General features: G+C 51.7%; 1 protein-coding gene across 1 annotated transcript in view; it reads right to left on the bottom strand.

Annotated features, from left to right (window-relative positions):
* The window catches only part of FSTL4 (follistatin like 4), a 353,779-nt gene that overhangs the window by 169,767 nt on the left and 168,230 nt on the right, over window positions 1–15,782 (bottom strand). Inside the window, exon 3 of the mRNA XM_006923138.1 lies at window positions 11,058–11,306. Coding sequence (XP_006923200.1) covers window positions 11,058–11,306 — 249 coding nt within the window. The remainder of the gene's footprint in view (window positions 1–11,057; window positions 11,307–15,782) is intronic.

The raw sequence follows: 15,782 nt of genomic DNA, 5'->3' as shown, positions 1-15,782 counted from the left end.
TGAGTTCATGTTTTCTTCGACTTGAGTAGAACACAGCTGCTGGCTACCGTGCTTCTGTTTCTTGTAATAATTTTGCCCAAGAGCATGCTCTGTCTCTGCGTCTCTGGTATGGGACTCCTCCCCTCCTGTGCTGCAGAAGCCAACTTCTCTTTAATTCTTGTTCAAAGAGGTCTCTTCAGGCTTCGCCTCCATTTACTCTTACCCTAGCCCTGGGGAGATTGTCTAGATTGGGAATTACAGCTAACTCCATGGTTACTGTCACACCGTGTCACTACTGGCAGGGGGGCAGGGAGGGTCTGTGGTTATAACTTCTCTGTAACCAGTGCCGGTGGCTAAACAGTGGAGAGTCACCCTTGAAAGTTCGGAGTGAGAAGAACTAACAAGCTGACTCTATATATTTGGGACCATATGTTGCTGACCCTAACCCACCACACCCACTGCGACTCTGGTGTCCTCTTTTGAAACCTCTTCCTCACTCTGAGCTATTCCTTATTCTGCAGCTTTGCAAAGACCTCTTTCTCAGTGGCCCTTTCCCAACCATCACCCTCGTTGGGAAAGGTTCAGCTATCAGACCCACTATACACTCAGGCACTTCTCATCCATGGTCCCCCAAATCGGTGGACAGGCTCAGATGGAGAAAAGTTTAAAATCGCAACTACGAGGGCTCACGCAGAGCTGGGTGTAAGTGAAGGTCTCTACAATGCCCCATATGAAAGACCTTGAATTTGTTATATATCAATGGAAACATGACTCACTGGGTGAACCATCAGAGAGGGAGGGAAGTGGGAAGAGAGAGAACAGATGAGTCAGAGAACTCAGCCTGGCAGAGTGAGGTTAGGAACAGGCCAGGGCTCAGAGAGGCACTTGCTGGACCACTGGGGACCAGACCTGTGAGTCACACCTTAGCCAATGAAAGTGAGTGAGCGTGGACTATAAGACAAGCAGTGGAAGAGGAAATGAAAGTTCCCCGAGGAAGACAAGAAAACAGACATGCCTGCCCGGTCACTGGATGAGCCTTTCCTTCCAGCTACAAAGAGAAATGCACCACTCAGACCCCTTGTAATAAATTGACGGAGTTCACTGTGTCTGAAGATTTTAATTACCTGCAAGCAAAGCAATTTTACTACTTTCATTTAGAGGAGCTTTTCGAAAGTAGTTTCACTCCAATTACCTTCATTAATGAGTGACCAAAATGCATCAAAGCAGAAGCGAACGCAAGAAAGGCAGAGGACAGGGCTCAAGAGGATAGGGAGGCTGCAGCTGGTGGAGGTAAAGCTCTGTCTCTCTCACGGGCTTCGAGGACACTCCGTGTTCTGGACCCGGCTCTCCGTGGCACCTGGAACAGGGCTGGGCACAAGTTTACCTACAATAAGGAACCACAGGGGGTTCCTGAGGCCCCAGGATGCTGCAGAGGGCTGGGTTTCAGTTTTCTGAAGCCCTGACCCTTGGCTCTCCTGGCCGAAGACACAACTCCAGGGCCAAGTATGGGATTGTTCAGTGTGGTCTTCTTACTTGTGCATTCGGTGAGCCTGTTCGGCTTGGGATGTTTACCCACGCAGACTCTCTGCTGATGGAGGTCGGCACGCGCCTACTTCTCACTCCCTGGGTCATGAGCGAGACCCCCCTGATTTATTTCAGTTAGTTTGGCAGTGGTAAGTATTCCTCCCTCTCTTTGTAGAAAAAGATGACCGAAAACACAATGTTTCACTCTCTAAAAAAGCAGGCAGAGAGGCTGGGTAGCCATGCCCTCTGCAGGGGCTGGGGCTTAGGAAGGGTGAGACCAAAAGCCAAGAACAGGCCGATCCCAGGCTTCTCCTCAACTCGTGCACCCACCATCCTCCCAGCCGCTGTCCTCTTCAACTCCTCACACTACCGCCAGGCGACAGAAGAATGGGAAAGGGATTCCACGTGAACAGAAGGGCATGTGAGCCCTTTCCTTCAGCCTGTTAATAAGCAGAAAACACTTTCGGGCAGGGACCCAGAGCCAACATATTTGAGTTGTGGCTGGTCTGACAGCTGCTGAGTTTGTCACACAGATAATTAGATAAACTGCTTGAGCACAGAGATTCAATATGCAGTATCATTTAGCGGCTGCTACAAGGGGGACTTGATCTTAATTGAAGGTGCTATAGGGGAGAACCTTAAAGAAGTCCCACATCAACTTCTTCTTGCTCCAGTAATTAAACATTTGACTCCTGACCATCATCCAAAGCCTCCCAAGTGTTGGCCATGGGCTGCTTTAAATGGTTCTCTACAGCCTCAGCCCAGGGCACCCTTTGTCTCTGTGCAGGGCCTTGGGCAGGAGGCTCCAAGTCACCCCTCCCCTGCCTCCTTCTGCCTCCTTCCTTTCCTGTGTTCTGTCAGTACACTTGATGGCCCCCATCACAGAGAATCCATCGTGTCCTTTGAGCAGGGTCCTCCATAGGAATCCATCACCTCTTTCACTGGGACCCTCTGATTAGCACTGCATGGAGGGTCTCCAACGGGCTTCCCCTGCTTTTACTTGGGAACCTCTGAGGGACTGCATATATTCTAGTTAGAATATAACCATCAATTTTTGCATTCATCTGAAAAATGAACGGAACATCTCTAATGAGCTAGGGATAGCAAGATAAATCACATTTCCCCGCTGGTAAGGACGCCCTGTGAGGCGGGAAGATAGGCAAGCTGATAAGAAGTTAGAAGAGGGACCCTCCCCCCGGTAGAAGTTCCGGTAGAACCTTGGACAGCTTGGGGCTCACAGAAGAAATCTGCTAGGCCCTGTGGGTTTATCTCAGATACAGTGAGCCCGGAGGTGCTTGGCCATGAACTTCTGGACAGGTCATCTCTTCCAGCCCTTGGCAGGCCCTCATGGGTCCTTGGGTGGTGGTGAAGAGGATGGTTCCCTCAATGTCACCCCTTGGTAAGCACGGTAGAATAAATAGACAGTATAGCACAGGGGCTAAGAGTTCGGGCTTCCACTGGCTAACAAGGCCCTACGTGGATGATGTCTCACTCCCAGTCTGACTTCCTCTCTGACCTCTCTCCCCTTCCTTGTTCCGCTCCAGCAACCCTGGACTCCTCGTTGCTCCCCAGACACGCCACCCAAGCTCTCACCTCAGGGTCTTTGCACCTGCTGTTCCTGCTGCTGGGATGTTCTTCCCCCAGTTGTGCGAATGCCTCTCTCCCCAGCCTCCCAGCCTCCTTCAGGTCTTTTCTCAAACATCGCTTCTCATATCAGAAGCTCTCACTAACCCCTTTCCCGACTTCATTCCTCTCCATGGCACTTGTCACCACCCAACACACTTTATCTCTTATTTACTGTCTCTCCTACAAGACAGCATGTGTCGTGAGGGCAGGGATCCTGTCCCTTTTGTGCACTGTTATATCCCCAGTGTCCAGAACAGACCTGACCCATAGGAGGTATATGTTTGCTGAATGAGTGGATGGTCAGTTTCGTCTTGGAAAGCTTAGGTTTAAAGCCATATGAAAGGTGAGTCTGAAGAACTATCTGACCAAGAGCTGGGAGGATAGCTTGGGGGTCATGGAGGTCGTCCAGGTGAGAGATGGTGGTGGGATGGATGTACGTGGTGGCCGGAGAGGCAGAGGAGAGGGGGAGGAATGAAGAAATCATAAGGAAGTACACTTGGCAGGGTTTTGAAGCAGGAGCTCAGCTACAAAAGGAAGCAAAAAAAGATCCCAGTTTCTTGGGTGTGTGTGTGGGGGTGTGTGTGTGTATGGGGGCGGGCCATCACTGAAACAGACACTATGTGAGCAAGACACCATACCAGGGGCAGAGGGGAGAGGGAGATGGAGAGTTCGCTTGGCCCAAACTGGATGGGAAGTGCCCGTGGGCCTTCAGGGGAGGGTCCAGGCTGGCGACACAGAGAGGTCAGGGATGAAGATGTAGTTGGGTCTTTTTTGCACAGGAGGCATGGCTGGAACCAAGAATGGGGTGCATGCAAAAAGAAAGGCCCCCAGGACAACCTATGTGTAAAAGCTACTGGTGAGTATCAGAAGTCAGACAGAGAGAGAGACTACTGTATGATTTCACTTACATGAGGAATCTAAAAAAAAAAAAAAATGAACAAAACAAAAATGGACTCAGAGAACGAACTGATGATTGCTAGAGGGGCTGAGAGGATGGATGAAAAAGGTACAAGAGAATAAGAAATACAAACTTCTATACATAAAATAAATAAGCCACGGGGATGCAGTACACAGCACAGGGAATATAGTCAATAATAGCGTGATAACTTTGCACAGTGACAGATGGTTGCTAGACTTAGCGTGGTGATCACTTCGTAAGGTGTATAAATGTCAAGTTACTATGTTGCATACCTGAAACTAATATAATACTGTTTGCCAACCTATACTTTAGTAAAAATTTTTAAAAAAGCTATTGGAGAAGGAGGGGGCCTGTGAGAGGTCAGCAGAGTCAGGGCTGGACCACAGAAGCCATGGGAGGGGCCGTAGGAAGACTGACAGATGCCATTGCCGGAGGGATGCAGTAAGACCAGGTCTGAAAAGCACCACCTGGACTTGCCATCTGGAAGGTTACTGTGATCTTAACGGGGACAGAAGCCAGCCTCAGACCCTGGTGGGGAGCTGGGGAAATGGAGGCAGCCAGGGCAGGTAAAGCTGTGGGTACCTAAGAGAGAAGGGAAGGGGAGAGATGAAATGGTACTTGCAGGGATGCTAGGACAAAGCCACTTTCCTGTGGCTTTAGGAGACCCTGAGCCTGTCAGCAGCTGAGAGATGACTGAGGAGCGCTGAGAAGGAGGGGTTGGAAATGAGGAGGGGGTGCCAGGGAAGAATAGGAAACACTGGGGGGGGGGCCTCCAGGCTGCCGCTTGTTTCCATAGCGAAATCAATGCTGTGCGAGACTTTCTCAGCTCAATAACTTATTAGCAGTTTTTAATTACTGGAATGTAATTAATTCATCCCAAGTACGGTGGTTCTGTGAAGCACAGTACACGTGCTGAACTGATAACATTCTCGCACATTTGCAGGGTGCTCACACCAAGGCATATTCTTGCATAAAACCCAGAGGAACTATCCAGAGAACACACATGTTTGTTTAAAGTCATGTTTCTTGATCCTAGAAGCAGATGCTACAAATGGCATGACTGAGCTCTGAGGGCCGCTGTGCTGGCAGTGGGATGGTGGGGTGGGGGCTTTTAGTGAACTTTCAGTTCCGTTGCCCTGGGCTGTTTGCATGGGTGACGACAAGACCTACTGGGGAGGCTGCCAGACAGAAGACAGCCCAGGAAGATTCCATTGGCCTTTGAGGTCTTGGGGTGTCTCTGGCTACAGCAGCCCCCCTGTGATGGCCCAGATAGCAGAGACCTGTCAATTCCATGAGATCGGGCCCGCCATCCTGATTACAATGGCATCCTCAGGTCTTGCACAGCCACGGCCCCCGTGGACATTCAGTAATGTTTGTGAAGCTTGGTGGCTTGGCGAAAAACGGCCAGACCCTCTTCTGTGGACCTCAAAGTGAAGGCCGGGAAGGGTACTGGGTACAGAGAGATTCCTTTGCAAGGACTGGGAGAGCAGCAGGGGCCTCTGGGCAGAAAGTGGGTGGAGGCAGGAGGGGGAGGAAAATTAGAAGAAAATGAAGACAGGAAAAAGGTTTGGAGAGCAAGTGGAGGCCACAGCCAAGAAGCCAGACAGGGCTGAAGGAGGGCTCATCCGGGGGGCTCTGCTGTTTTGTCCCTGGCCTCTTCCGGCAGCCTCTGGGCTACCCGGACTTCTCCGGTGTTTTAGACGGGGGGAGAGTGGCCTATCTGGAAGCTCTTGTGAGTTTGGTACAGCTGTGCCAGCTTTCCTAGCGAAGCCCCCAGCTGGGCTTCTTGCTGACCTGAAGTGCAGCAAGGCCCTAGCCCAGCAGCCACGAAGCCTTTCCCACCGACCAGGGGTCCAGAGCCCTCCCTTCACACTAGGAAGTCTCCTGGGGAAAAGAATGAAACCATTGCATCTGCTGTGATCACGCCTTTGCAGGACAAACGGCCCCCAAACTGTAGATGCTTTTGAAGGGCGGAAGCAATGGCAGAGCCTGTACAACATGGGGCAGGGACAAGTGCTCTCTGGGCGTCAAGGTCCCTGAGACATGAGAAGTTGGACCGGCTTATCCTACACCCAGTCGCCTTGAGTTCACACAGCCTGGTTTGGCACCCAGGCCTTTCTCAGCTCCCCCTTACCCGCTTGTCTGCATTTATTCCCAGCTGTACCCTGCCCTGCAGAATCTGCATTCTAATGACCTGCTCTCCTCTGGGTCTGCAGGTATTTCTCACCTGCACCCAGGATGCTGTAAATCACCCTTCAAGATGCACCCCAAATGCCTTTATCCAGCTCCTTCCCTAGACCTTCCCCTTCTCATCCTCAGGTAGCTACTCCCTCCCTTGGGCTCAGCTGACAGTTCCTGAGAGCCTGTCATGCATTCCAGAAACTTGTAGATCTGGAATCAGCAGCTCCTGATTCTCCACTTGTTTCTCTATTAACTTGCTGGGTGAACTTGGATGACTCATTACATCACTTTTCAAAAGGCAAGGCAGGTTGAGAAAGTGGTTTAAGTTTGAGCATTTGAAGTTCAATACCAGTCATTCGTTAAATAATCATGGAGGCCAACCTCTTAGCCCACACATAGCATTGCCACACATGGGCAGGGGTCTAACAGCCTCTTGCACTTGCCACTTGAATGTGTCCTGATGTTTGCAATGACATCGCCATCAGCCTGAGTAGATTTCACTACGTACCGAGCGCTACTCCTTCCAGATCATGATGACCCTCTGAGGTGTGCATGATCATCATTCCGTTTTACAGATGAGGTAAGTGCCACTTGAATGTGTCCTGATGTTTGCAATGACATAGCCATCAGCCTGCGTAGATCATGATGACCCTCTGAGGTGTGCACGATCATCATTCCATTTTACAGATGAGGTAAATGAGGCAGGCAGAGCTTATGTGCCTCCTCCAAGGAGGTGTGGGATGGTGCCCTTGAGCCTGTGCCCCACTGCCCCCTCAGCCTGGCCTTCCCATGTGATGCTCCCTCGGGCTCCAGCACCTCCCTGCTGTAGGGACCCACTCCGACAGAGGGAAACCCAGGCCTCTATGATGCTGCCACCATCAGGGCCCTGTGACGGAATCTCACACACTTTGGGAAGCCGAGGAGGATTCGTGCTGAGCCTGGGCGACACAGCTGGAGATATGGGTAGCTTTCCCTGAACAGAAAAGACTTAGGGAAGTATGGAATGCCCTAGAGGCCCCGGGGCTTAATTTATGTTTATAAAGTGACGAGAAGACAAGTAACAACAAAATAACAATAAGAAAAAAAGGAAAAAGAAGTCTCCTTGGCAGCAGGATATATCGGCCTTGCTAACTTGTAAAAGGTTGGGTTTTTATTCTCATATTTAGTAATACTTAAGAAAAAAAGATTTGTTAGTGAGCATATAGTGTGGTTAACTTTTTTTTTTTGGTCGAAGATGGAAATTATTTCCTCTGATTTCAGGAGCTGTTAGTGAGCATATAGTGTGGTTAACTTTTTTTTTGTCTAAGATGGAAATTATTTCCTCTGATTTCAGGAGTCTGGGAACTCCCTCTGAAGTACCAAAGTGGGCTGACAAGCAGCATGCAGGATGCGAAAGCTCGAGGTCCGGTTCGAGCTGATCCCTAACGGGCTCTTTTCTTCCACGATTTCACGGTTTGTTTGGAAAGCCGCCGACTACGACATTGTATCACTTGAGATAATACAGCCCTGGCACGGTGAGTGATTGCTGAAAGGCAATCTTGTCTTCTCAAACAGCGTAGGAGATAAAGCGTGAATTCGAAACCAAGTCAGAAAAATAATTTCAAAAGTGCCAACTAGTACACAAATAGGAACCTATGTCACAAGATACCTTTTAAAACACAAAACTCTATATGCAGCGAAAGTTACAGAGAATTCCACCCACTAGCTCGGTATTCTGGCAGAATCTGGTGCTGAGTGAGGATAATTGTGACTCTAAGAAGAAAGGGATACAGCATCCCACATCTTTCCCAACTTCTGATTTTTGGTGAGAAACCCTGTTTGGGACCTCGGGAGAGCTGGTGTCAGGGCTGCAATCGCGAGCTGAAGCAATGCTTTTGAGCTCAGTTTTGATTTTCTCACATGCTAATGATCCCTAAATGATGTGATATTTCATTCCGAGTTCACAAGGAATTCCATTGCCATGGCAACTGGAGTGTGATACCAGAAGTTCTCTTGTAAACGGGGCTGCCTCCCCTCCCTTGCAGAGAGGTGAGGCCATGTGCCCCCCACACTGTGCTCGGGAGAAACAACCCCCACCTCCCCTTCCCCGGCACACTCCACTCCGGACAGTAGTCCCAATCAGTGACTTCTGGGGGCATAAAAAACCCAGAGAATAAAGTCATCACTTCTCTTTCTAAAATCTGGTAGGACTAGAGAATGGAACGTGGATGATTTCAGAATTTTTATTTGTATGGGAAGAAAAGGTGTTTTTAAGTTTCCTGAATCAATAAGTCCCTGGAAATCTGGGACAAAAGACAAATGGTCATCAAGGGGCTCAAGATAGCATGATATATTTTGCTGCTGTCTTGGAGTGGGCAGTGCAGGAAGCTGTCCTTCATACCTTCCCCTCAGTCCCTGTCTATCTCTTTCCTCCTGCTTCCTGTTGGAGCTCTTTTCAGGTGAAGGTGGGAAGTGCTTGCCCAGACTCCCATCCTCAGGGCCGGCCTCGCTCCATCACCATTGACCCCTGGGCACTCTCCGTGGGCATGCTAGCGGAGAGGCAGGCGGGGACTGTAGCTGTCTCCTGCCTGCTAGGGACTGTAGCTGTCCCTGAGCATGAGGCCGTGATGGCTTCTCTGGGGGGCCCAGACCCTCGGGGCTGGGCTTGCAGAAAGCGGAGCCTCTCCTAGCATCAGGCCTAACATCTTCACCTACCTTCTATCTACCATGAAGCTATCTGGGCCTAGCAATGTTCGCCGAGACTGCTGGGCAGACCTTGCTCCTGCCTCTGCGTTCCCATCACAGTTTGTGTGTCTTGCTGCTCTAGGCCTCAGGCCACATTGAATCAGGTTCATGATGACTAAAGCTGTCGTTATGCCAACATCTGTAATGTGCCCGGCCCATGCTAAGTGGTTTCTGTGCAGCATCTCATGAACTTTTCTCCACATTGCAAGTGGGTACTGCTCATAGCCCCATTTTACAGCCAAGGAAAAGCCCAGAAAAGTGGAGTCACGCACCCAAAGCCACACAGCTGGGAAGTGCCAGAGGCAGGCTGCAGCCTCCGGGAGCCTTATAAGGACTGCTCCCCATTGGAAAGGCAGCTTCGGAGAGCAGAGCGGCCCTGCCACCCGGCGGGGGTGACGACTCACAAAGTCTATGAAGAACTCAGCGAATCAGAAGGATTTGGTGGATAAATTCAACCAGCACGAAGTAGAACCCTAATCTGCTTGCCTGTACCCCATCCTCTCCGGCTCTCCCCCACATCCCTCACAGGATTTTGTGGTGGCTGTTTTTCCCTTGCATGAAATGAGAAATGCTGTTTGAATAACCGATGGTGAGGGAGGCTGTGCACACTGTGATGTAGAAATAAAAACCTTCAGAAAGATGCAATTCGGGGGATATTGGAAGCTGGAGAACGGAACATCAGTCTATAAAATTTCAACATGGCCAATAAAGCTGGAGCAACCGGTCAAGTGTTTTAGTGCTCACGGCTGCTGGGGAAATGGCAGGCACACGGCCGGGCAGTGCTTCCAGACCGGGGGCATTTTTCTCGGGCTCATTTTGGTCTCATTTCCATAATGTGCCTCATGATGTCTGAAGCACCTCAGTGTTAGTGTCATAAGCACAACCATGAAAGTATCCAAGAATATTGCCGTCGCAGAGAGCTTCACTTTCCAGAGCCCCGAGCACGCCAGGGCCCCTAGCTGCCACAGCCTGAGGGTGAGGGTAGGAAGGCGGCCTTTATGTGAGTGCAGGAGGCGTGAGCAGGGCCTGCGGGAGGCCCAGAGACCTGTGCCCCACTGCCGAGAATGCTCCCCCTCACAGCACCCCGGGGCTTGGGGCCTGTTAGTGTGAGGCCCCCACAGCTTTTGCCAGTTCAGAAGCTAGTGCTGCAGGCACTGGTGGGGATTCTGTTCCCAGTTACCCCAAGGAAGGTCTCTGCCCAACCGCACCTGGGCTCTGCCACCTCCAATGTCCCCCATGTCCCCATCTGCCCACACGCTGCTTCTGCCTTCTCACAGTTCCTAACTTATTCATGTGTGGCCAGGGTCACAAATGTTTCCACAGGCTGCAGCATGTACCATTCCGTGGGGCCACATCAACGTGGGAATTTATGCTCTAACTTTCTCATCTTCAAGCATTTGTGGGCCACTGAGCATCCACTTGGTGCGCGTGCGGCACCACGCCAGGTGCCAAGAGTGAGTCAGTGTGTGAAGAGCCGCGGGCCCTGCCCTGGAGGCGCTAACCCTTTCGCGAGGGCGGACACTGCCCCTCTCTCCTCACTCGGCCCCGGCACAGGGTACGGACCCTTTGGCTCCAGCTCCACAGACAGTCTGACGTCTGCGGGGCCTTCCCGTCTTGCTCAGGTGTTCTGCCAGGTCAGACGCGGAGCGCTATTCCATCAGCAGCCACTCCAGGCCAGAGTTGGAACCCTGCCATGCTGGGAACCACTGCGCCGCTGTCCGCCTGGCCACATTCTATGCACGACACGACCCCCTGATTCACACGAATGTGTCTGGAGGGGTAAACAGAGGTCCTGTCACCGCCTTGCCAGGGCCCATCCCAGATGAGGGATGGGCACTGCCTTGTGGCCTGGTTCCTAGCCGGGCCTCTCTGGATTCCTCCCTCCAGAGGGCAGCGGGGGCGGGGGGGGCCTCTGGAGGTGGACACGACAGAACCTGCATCACCAGAATGCCACTGCTGCCATGATGTGAAGCCTCCGCCTTCCTCTTTCTCTACTTTTACCCATGTAACCTGCAAACTCAGCACGCCCAGATCATTCGTCAAAAGGCATTAGAAGAACCATCGCAAACCCCAAAAACGTAAGGCCACGGAGCCGTCTTCCTACCTTTAAGGAAACAGTCCTTGCTGTGGACGGTGATGATCTTCTTCCCCAGCAGGCAGGCGGCACGGTGAAGCTCGCAGTGGTTTTCGTAAAACTTCCCGTCGGAGCCACACACGGGCATGAAGCTGGGCCTGCAGGCCTCCAGGCACCGGCATTCGGGCTCCCCCGTCTCCCTGCTGAGCACGCACCTGCTCCCGCGGCTGCACCGTTTCTTCCCGCAGGAAGCTGGCCTCCCATCACTGCCGGAAAGCCCTGCCAGACACAGACACAGAGGGTCAGCTGCAGGCACTCGGGCGGGGTCCCGGCCTTCCTTTGTGGCCCTTTCAAGTCATGGTGAGCAGAGGCTCCATTTGCCTGTGAGGCCGAGGCCTGGGGACTCAGGGTGCCGATGGAGTCCCTGCCCTTCCGACAGGAGGTGACTGCAGGTGCCTAGAGCAGTGCCCTGTAGTGGACAGCTCAGGTTTATGACTGGCTTGCACCAAACATCTCAGACACAACCCTGACTGACCATCTGGGAGGGAGAAGGAGCGGGGCGCATGTGGAGGTGGCAAAGTGCCAACGGACCATGTCTGAGTGGAGGGCCTGAATCGAGGCCCCCATAGCCTCACGCAGAGAGCACCGGCTGGCCTTAGGGACACCTGAGGTGAGGAGTTTTGTGCAGGGGAAGGGGATGGCATGCAGGGCCTTCCTTTCTAAGGAGGAAGTGTGGAATAAGGAGAAAGTGGTATCTAAGTGTTCAGGATAGGGGGCCCCCAAGGGAGTGAGGCCAGACTACAGTTCTCCAGGACACACGTCATCAGTGGTGGCAGCCTGTCTTCACTGCCCAGTCCCTTCCAGCACAATGCTGAAGCCATGGGCAAGAATGCCCTGAAAATGGCATCCTGCTTTGGGTCTCCTATTTGCCACTTTGCTGGGTGTCCCCTCCACCCAACATACGCCTATAATGATGTCAGGCTGTGGCGCCCAGAGCTCGGACAGCAAAGAGGGCAGGGTGGCTGGTAGAGCGGCTTATGCTGAAAGAGGACGCTTACGTGAAAGGTCAAGCAAGCATCTATTACCAACATTACGCTCTGTCACAGGAGTCCAGAAAATGGCTGGTTGCCACGTGGCATGAATGGCAACAGACAGGAAGTTGAGAATTATAAAGGGATCTCAAAATACAAATAATTAAAACACGAATGCAGATTTTATGGCTACAGAAGTCTTCGCTTTTAAGTTTTAAATAAATCTTCTTCAAAATACTCAGCAAAACAGAATGGCCCTGGCAAAGACTGAACTTTCAGCCCCAGCTCCTACCCCCTAGGATTAAAATGTCTAAGGAAAAAAAAAAAACAAAACTTCCTTGTCTTGTTTTTGGTTAAGTCCGCTTTTCATCATTATAGATTTGAAAGGGAAAAAAAAATCAGTTATCGGTAGATTAACTGCTTGATTCAATAACTCATTTAAATTCCTCCAGCCTTGGCAAGCTAAGAAATATTGACTTTTTCTTGAATCATAATCAACTGGAAGGTCAAAATATCTCTGAGCAGTGTAAAAGTGCAGCTCCTACGCGGGCACATGGATCTCCTTTATCCACTCTGCTAATTGTTTGCATGTCACCGTGAAGGTTCAGTGGCATTCACCGGCCCCAGCGCACATCTTCCTATCAAGGTTGACAGGCGGAGGGGAGACAAAGGTGCTTGGCGAGGGAGGCTCTGGGCTGGAGGCCCCCACCCATGGTGTTTACGGCTGCTTTGCTACCGAAGGTGTTTGATTAGCTGATTCTCCTGGCTGCTTGGAAAATGGGTTACTTTAGAAAGTGCTGGCGGCTACTAGGAGAAACTAACACAGCTCTAAAAATATCAGCCTTTGTTTCTCTTCCAACACAGAGCCAGGACACAAAGCACTGCCATTGTATCGCCATTTTAATGACTTTCCATGTGCAGTGGGAAGGGCACCCACTAATCACCCAGTTTTGAAAAAACAGCTCAAGTTTTGGAGCCTCTGGTCTCTTTTGCTCCTGCTGTGCTGCCCATTCAGACTGTCTCCCCCTCCCTCAATCAGCCCCAACTCCCCACTGGGGGCCACTTCCTCCTGCCACCCCAGTCAGAGTGCCTCTCTCTGACTCGACCCCCTACTTCCGTCCTAAAGTGTCTGCCCTACTCTCTGGCCTCAGGAGGCCCCAAGAATACAGGGCCTTTGTCCTCACATGGTCTCCTTACACTCAGGTTTTAAGAAACACAGCAGTTTTAAAAGCCGGTCTCTTTAACTCTGATTGCGCCACTGCTCGAACCCCAGGCTAGAGGCTGGGATGGGAAGGGTGGTGAGGGCCCCGCACACAGAGACCTTTCGAGGGCTGCTTCTCCCCTTGCTTCTTCCAAGGGTGGGGGCAGGAGGAAAACTGGAAGGATGGCAGCATGAGAGGAGAAGCATGTCCACGGAGGTGGGCCTTTTGGGGTCAAGGGGATTAGAATCTGTGTGGCAGAGCAGGAGGGGCTTCAGAGCCCAGCTAATCCAGCCTTGGCAGTCAAAAGAAAGCCAGCTCACCTCGGATGGGGTGGTGGGCGAACCCCGCAACCCGACACTTTCTCCTTTGAGACACCTGTAAGCCCAGGTTACGGTGAATGCCTCTGAAGAGCAGCGTTGTGTGTGACACCTCCAATGCTCACGTCTGATGGGCCTGCAGGTATGACTGAGGCCTTCCCCACAGGCTGTGCTCTGAGGGGCCCGAATTAAGAAAACATGCCAATCCGCACTTGTGGAAGTCGTCAAGAACACGCAGGTTCTCTCTGACATGGAAATCAGCTGTCAGCAAACATTTGATTCCTAATTATTTGCAAGAAAGGCAAAAGTAGCTTTAAAGCTTTGCACCTGCCCCTTTCCAGTCCGCGGAGAGCAACCTATGACAAGCTGAGAACGTCTACATAGCGATGGGCCTGGGGTCCCGTCTCGGTCACAGAGACACTGGTAAGTGGTGGCTTCCTAATTAAACAGCCCCTCGTCACCACTTCCTCCTTGTTACTAAAACAGGATGAATTCCCCTCTCCTACCAGGACGGTGATAAAACAGTAATGGGAAACGTAACCAAGTGAGACCGCCGGCAACTGCCTACAGTGTTTATGAGGACAGCCATGATGCACGAGAAAGATATAATGTGCTTAATTTATAGGCATAAAGAAAGTCGTTTACCCAGGTTAGAAACTGATCATCATACCAAATAAGCTGCTTCTCAGCACTAATTAAATTTACTGAACACGGCCAGAAATGGGAACTGTTACACGAAAGTTAACAGCGGCAGGAGAAACACGCCTGTTTGTATCAGTCAGTGCTCAAGACACGCTCTGTGATTCAGGCACAGATTCTCGATTCCAGCGTCACAGACCTGGGATTGCCAACTTGCAGTGCACGTGGAGGGGTGGGGGTTCGCCATGGTCCAAGTCAAGGCGGGCGACGCCCACGGAAGGACAACACGGAGAGAGTGTGTCTTCTTCCTTCACCTGGAGCAGGAAGCCTCTCACCGCTGACCACACCAGAGCACAGGCAATTCGCTGATTTCGCTTCCCAACTGACTCAGTCTTTGTAACAGCTTCCTCCGCATGGGGTAAACCAGCCTCTCAGGGATCATGCTCTGAGTGGCACGTGACAGGGAGCCCGTTAGCTTTCCACTTCGGGCTGCCGTGCCGTTTGCCCAGCATAGCATTTCCGTCTGAGTACATGTCCTTGGCTTGACTACTGAGGAGAGCCCCCTCCCCTTACATGGCCTTGGGAGGTCCCCACTCGAGGTCTCAGCCGGAGGCACTGCCTAGGCCTGCTTCTTCCTGCAGGCCCTTGGAGTGGGGCTGAAATCCCACTACCCCATCCACCCCACCATAAAGCCACAGTGAGGTGACAGCTTGGCTCTAAAGTGGCTGTGCAATCTGTAGGGCCCTGTGAGGGTCAAGAACAGTGGGACATGGATGCAGCAGGCATGCAAAGCGCCAAGAACCAGCCACCTCGTGCACTGATGGCCTCACTGCTGCCTGCCGTGTACCCTAGCCTGGCACAGCAGGGGCCTCCAGCTTCTGCAGACGGAAGGAGCTTGTACAGGAGCCAAGTGCCCACCTGTCAGTAGACTCAACCCCTTACACGTGAATTATGTGCTTTGTTTTCCGTGTATCATACCAAATGACCAAAGAGTTGCAGCCCATACTGTGGGTTGTGGTCAGGTTTTTAAAGATCTAAAGCCGAGGACTTGCCTTTGGAAGAGGGATGTGTGTACAGAGGTGTGCGGATATGTGGGGTGTGTCATCCAGGAGCTGGAGGTGATGGTCCCAGTACTCTCGATGTCCCCCAGGCAGCTTATACTCTCAGGCCTGCCCCAGGTGGCCCAGGGACCAGGTGTCAGAACACTCTGACTCTCTCATCGCAGAGACCCCCCAAGTGCCTTGGAGGTGGCTGCATAATTTGGGTTTGTGTGAAAGCCAGGCAGAGACCCAGCTCTCCAGCCAGTGCAGTTTCTATGCCCCACATGGAGGGGTGGTGACAGCGGGGCACTCCAGGGGGGCCTGCTTGCCAGCTCTCTCCATCCACCGATTCTTCCAACAAATATTTTTGGAACACTTCCTATGTGCCAGACCCTATTCTGGGTGCTGGGGACACAAAGAAGATTAGGATACTGCCTCAGTGCACTCATATGGCAGTGTAGGAAGACATATGAGAGTGTGAACAGGAAAACAAACAAATAAAACACACGTGAGTTGAGGTAAATGC

Source organism: Pteropus alecto, unplaced genomic scaffold (assembly GCF_000325575.1).
Source record: "Pteropus alecto unplaced genomic scaffold, ASM32557v1 scaffold78, whole genome shotgun sequence".
Taxonomy (NCBI): domain Eukaryota; kingdom Metazoa; phylum Chordata; class Mammalia; order Chiroptera; family Pteropodidae; genus Pteropus; species Pteropus alecto.
The sequence above is the reverse complement of the archived record's forward strand: the minus strand, read 5'-3'. Positions and strand labels throughout refer to the sequence as shown.